This window comes from Pyxicephalus adspersus, chromosome 3, assembly GCF_032062135.1.
Source record: "Pyxicephalus adspersus chromosome 3, UCB_Pads_2.0, whole genome shotgun sequence".
NCBI classification, from domain to species: Eukaryota; Metazoa; Chordata; class Amphibia; order Anura; family Pyxicephalidae; genus Pyxicephalus; species Pyxicephalus adspersus.
This window is the reverse complement of record NC_092860.1, coordinates 103,618-109,279: the sequence shown is the minus strand read 5'-3', so window position 1 is coordinate 109,279 and position 5,662 is coordinate 103,618. Positions and strand designations below refer to the sequence as shown.

At 41.0% G+C, this 5,662-nt stretch overlaps 1 protein-coding gene across 2 annotated transcripts in view; it reads right to left on the bottom strand.

Moving 5' to 3' along the window:
* Positions 1-6: 6 nt before the first annotated feature.
* The window catches only part of LOC140325420 (adenosine deaminase-like), a gene marked incomplete in the record, with an annotated part of 17,809 nt that continues 12,153 nt past the window's right edge, over positions 7-5,662 (bottom strand). Inside the window, 2 exon segments of one of the 2 annotated variants that reach the window (XM_072403247.1) lie at positions 7-4,102; positions 4,870-4,973. In XM_072403247.1, the coding sequence (XP_072259348.1) occupies positions 4,878-4,973 (96 nt within the window). 2 annotated transcript variants of the gene reach the window in all.

Below are 5,662 nucleotides of genomic sequence, written 5' to 3'. Positions count from 1 at the left end.
CCCGGTCATGTAGTCACTGCGCCTAATTCTTACGGCTACGTGCCTCTCTATCCTGTCCTGCCATTGGCTGCATGGCCCTTTAAAATCCTTCCAGTTCCAGGCTCAGGTTGCTGGATCCTCGGTGCTTTTCCTTACTCTCTGCCAGCTGGTTCTCTGTTCTTATTTTCTGGATTTCACCTCGGTCAACTCTGCCTTGTCTGTTGCTTGTCCTGACCTCGGCCTATTCAACTACCTGGCCTTGCCCTGCTGGGTTCCAGCCTGATGGCTATTCCTACACCGAAGTTTTCTGATCCCCTGGTGGGGAGAGCCTGGGCTCTGCAACCTGGTGACCCCCTTGCAGCAAAGTAGTAGTAGTAGTAACCATGTATTTAAAAAGGAAAAAACAAAATGGGGATTCCCAAACAATTCAAAGCATGGGAAGCCTAGAAGTCAGGAAGAGGAAATCCACACTTTCTTCTGTCCATACAGATCCTTTGCTTTCACCCAACAGTGAGGATCCCTGAATTGAAAGACACGACCACTCCACATGTCGGAAAGATTGTGAGGGGTTATTAAGGAAATGTATGGGGGATTCTGTTGGTAATGATAAATAGTTGGAAGGATTGCAACCATGCACATTAATGCTTTCTTTAGTGAATTCCACCCAATGTCTGCGACTGACTGTAAGAAATCAGCTAAAGAAAGTTAGATTTCTATACAGAAAAGCCAAAAGCAAACTGTCTAGAACACCTAAACAGAAGAAGATGAGAAGTAGACACGGCTGTGACTGGATGAAAAAGAATATTTGGTGAGGAATCACTATGTGGCCAGGTTTTTGTTTGCTGCCATTCCAATGAAACAAATAACAATGAAATGATGAAAACAAGCAGATTTCCCACTCGTTGACGTGTAGGAGATCAAGGAAGATGGCAATCATTACCTCTAAACTTTTTTTGCCGTGACAATCTTTATCTCAATTCGATGGAACATTTGCAGTGATCTATGAGAAACTCCATCCTGCAAACTGCTATTAAAGAAAAGTAAAACCCGAAAACAAACAAAGCTTTGTCATAAAATCCAGACAAGGTGTAACAAAGTAGTAAGTGGATTTTTGGTGTTCATTCCATAATCTTTTCACTATTTGACCATTTATGTGGCCGTTCATTACAACAATGTAACTTTATTCTGTGGAGGTATGAAAGTTTTCGGGCTTGTTCAGACCTGAGGTTTCCATGCAGTTTTCTGGATGCCCAAAGCAGTGTCCAGGGCAGATTGCCACCTCGGCCACCTCATAGACTTGAATACAAAGTGTTTGAAAATGCCTAAAAAGGTTTGTGTAGGCATTTTAATGCTTGGTGCTTGTTTGTTTTTCTTCTAATCTGTAGGAAACGTCTGTGCAGGCAGTTGGAAATGCCTGAAAACATTCCAGGAGCAGTCAGGCTGAACATAGCCCCTACTATCAATACCAAAAAGTTTGCTTGTTAAGTAAAAAAGTTTTGTGTCATATCAGTGAATGTTGTTTGGCATACAGGAGTTGTATTTGTAAGGATGAGATTTGTGTGAACTAGTTATAAATCAGCAACCAACATGACCATCAGGGACCATGAGAGATGATAGCTGGGACAATTCACCTTCTGCTCACAAATGATTTTTAGAAAGTTGAACAATCTAAAATGTTTGCTGAGTCTTCCGGTATGGAATTTTTCCTCACACAGGAACAATAATTTTGCAGTGAGTCTACTAATAATTTCCGTGGTTGAGGCCAAAGTGGGAAGTTTTGGCTTGGAAAGAATTTGTTTTATGTGCAGCAAAAAAAGGAAAACATTTGCTAAGTCAGAGAAAATTGATGGAGGGATTTAAATATTCCAAGAATTAATGTTGGACAATGGAATCGCTGCAAGATAATAACTATGGTGGTATGTAATGGTGTCAGGGGCAGATCACCCGGCCTACAGGATATATTCTTGTGACAGCACATTGATATGGGGACTCAATTTGTCTTACTGGGGTTAGACTCCTAAACCTCGATACAAAAAACAGGATGTGTACTGACGAGGACTAGTCAGTAGTATTGTCTGTCAGCAAGCATAGCAGCATATTAGTTAAATCCATAAATCTCATTTCATATCTCCTGAAAAAATCAGAAGCAGCAGTGCATTGGATGATCCCACACTGCAAATATACTGCACATGGGTGCCTAGGCACATGAAATACACTGCTGTTTCACATAAGCTACTCATGACAAAAAGTACTCTGCTCATTCCTTCTCTGTTCTCTGCTCTTGTCTTGCAGGGGATGGGGTGCATGCATCCCCTATGTTTCTTTATTAAATCATGCTACCAGCAGAGGGAGCTTCCTGAGCATGCTCAGTGTGGGCTCCCTGAGAGAGGGCGTGTCCTATAGATCTGGCAATCAGCTGTATCTGCTCCGGGCCCACCTTGTATTGTGAGATAATATGCCAGCATGGGAGCTGTGTCTGCGTCCATGCAGCTGTCATTATCCCCATGTATAAACCTTCATATCTCACACACCGATTGCTGTACAAATGTGAAACTATCAGGGCACACAGGGGACCCTGAGAGCTGCTACTAAACCTAATTTCATCCTAATAACAAGCATGGGTATTTTTACTTTAAGGGGGGCTATTGGAAGTTGAGTTTGCTTGTTAGGGACCCTCGGGGGCCACTTCCATGGCAATGATCATTAGGGTACTGTCAATTCACTCTGTGCTGTGGTGTCCCAAATATATACTTGCTTGTTCACAAAACCTCAATGCTGCATTTAGGTAGCTGGCCACATACCTTCTGTGAACCCCAATTTCTTAGGAACGGGGAGCTGTAGAGACCTGCGGTTGTAGTAGTAAGAATGTCCTTGGCTGTCACATGAATTGCATTTCTAATGCAGTATCCATTGTAAAGATTTTGAGGTATAAAGAAGGTTTGTGGCCCTCTATAACTGACAGGACGCATTGTATGGTGCAGTTTCTGCTCTTTGGTACAGGAATGGTGAGGGAAGTGTTAAGGAAAAATAAATCTATTTCCTAAAGAAATGTCAGCTGTTAGATTAATATTATGATGGTGAGAGAACAGACACCGGTTCATATAGAGTTGCTGTACTGATTTATTCGGATAAGATGGTATTATTTATACAAAGTAAAGTAAGTGGTAAAGTAAGGTAATTGAAGGTTTGAAGTGATAAGTGACAATTCAGACATTGATTGACGTTCCTAAAAAATGTATGGCGCTGATATCCTGGGAATCTCTTCACACCTCCCCAGGTGACCATTCCCTGTGTTCTTATTAACAAAGAGGAGAAACTCCACCAGTCCTACACGATGTTCTCACACCCCTACAATAGTTACATAGTGGGTTAGGTTGATAAAAGACAAAAGTCCATCAAGTTCACCCACTAGGAAAATAAACATACCCCAGATATAAAACCCTATCAGACATATCTGGTCCAGAGGAAGGCAAAAAAAACCCCGGGTACAATTTGCTTCAACAGGGGAAAAAATTCCTTCATGATCCCATGAGGCAATCGGATGTTCCCTGGATCAGCAGTCTCTGTTATTTTTACTATAAATCCTTAATACCCAGTTATATTCTGTGCTTCTAGAAATCATCCAGCTTTGTCTTAAAGCAATCTATAGTAGTTGCTGAAACTCCTTCCTGAGGGGGCCGATTCCACGTTTTCACAGCCCTTACAGTGAAGAATCCCTTCCTTATCCGGAGCTTAAACTTCTTTTCCTCCAGACACAAAGAGCGCCCCCTTGTGCTTTGTAATGATCTTACAGTGAATAATGGGGAAGAGAGTTCTGTATATGGAGCATTTATATATTTATACAGGGTGATCATATCCCCCTTATACGTCTCTTCTCAAGGGAGAATAGATTCAGTTCAGCTAATCTCTCCTCATAGCGGAGCTCCTCCATTCCTTTTATTAGTTTAGTTGTCCTTCTCTGCACTCTCTCCAATCCCACAATGTCCTTTTTGTGAACTGGTGCCCAAACCTGGGCTGCATATTCCAGATGTGGTGTGACCAATGCTTTGTACAGGGGCAGGAGCTACAATAAAACCGATTACTTGTTATATTTCCCATGGATAGTTCTTTTACAAATTAGAGCCTAAAAACAAGATGGGGACAGAGACAAAATCATTTTCCTTCTCAGAAAGCAATAAATGACGGGCGAGCACTGTATGATAGCTTTCATTAATAAAATGAGAAACAAATGGTGAGTGCATTCTTGATTTGTCATTACTTTTATGTGGTGCATGTACATTATGGTAACCGGAAATATTTCAATTTAATTTCATTTTAAATTAAAACTGTTCTATTTTTAAACATCTTTAATGTTTGTTTGCATTGTGGCCCCAAAGTTTTATCTCAATGTCAACAGTGGCCCCCAGATGAAAAAGGCTTGGGCTCCACTGGTATAAATGGTCCTGGAATTGTTATTCTTGTCTTGGCTGAACTGATTCAGAACAAGTGTTGGGAATCCTGAGTGAATGTTTGTCAGATTTATCCTTCTCTGCTGATCCTCCCCAGATGGATTCTGATTCTGTAACTGACCTATAACTATCTAACATACTGTGGCAGCCTACAGCTATACGGCTAAAATCCTGGAATATTCTGGAAGTGTCAGTGCTGGCCTGGCAGCGCAGTAATGGAAGAGTACATTCCCTAACTATAGACTCTTGTACTCTGATTAATGGTCAGTCATAATGGATCAGACCAATGGAGGCCCAGCCAGGTTAGAAATATCATAATAAAAATAATACAAATTTTTGGCTGCTCCAATAAAAATGTTTTAGGTTATTTTGAAATGTACAAATTCCGTTTAACAGTAACTACACAAGTGTAAACTGAGGCATGCCATAATAAACCAAATACCATATTCCTCAGAAATCTCTCCTCCTATAAGCTTTGTACAATAACTCAAGCAAATTGTTCTTTTCATCATCAGGTAAGAAACAGGAACGAGCTGCATTTATATTCTGGGGAGAAAAACAAAGAATTATCTCACGTTATTGTACCACAGCCATAATTACAGTGCGGAGTAAAGCAATAGGGGCCCCTTGTAACGTATACAGTGATGGGACACATGGACACAGGGGAGTGTGGGTCTGTGTGTATAGTATATTAGAGAGCTGGTGGGATCTGCTGAGGGTTTATATTAGAGAGCTGGTGGGATCTGCTGTGTAATTTCATGGGACAGTTAGAGGGAAATGTTGTGTTTTTGGAGTTTGCATTAGAGAATTGGCAGGATCTGCTGTATATTTACATTAGATGGCTGATAGGGTCTGCCATGCTTTTAAATTACAGGGCTGGCAGGATCTTACTTTAGACCACTGGTGAGATCTGCCGTATGTTTACATTAGAGGGCTGGAAAATCTGTGTCTGGATCAGAAGATGAATCTACACATTCTCTATGCTGCAGGAATTCTGGCTTTTCCCTTTTAAGTAGTTCCTCCATTTTTCTGACATTAGCCATCAGACTTACTGAATAAGAGGGTGCTTTGTGAAATCCGAGTCACAAGCGCCTGTGATATAACTTGACCAAGGACACATCTGCAATAAGAGGTGGCAAAACATTGTCTTAAATTACCCTTTTTGAATCTCATTTTGTTACATAGTTACATAGTAGGTTAGGTTTAAAAAAGACATAAATCCATGAAGTCCAACC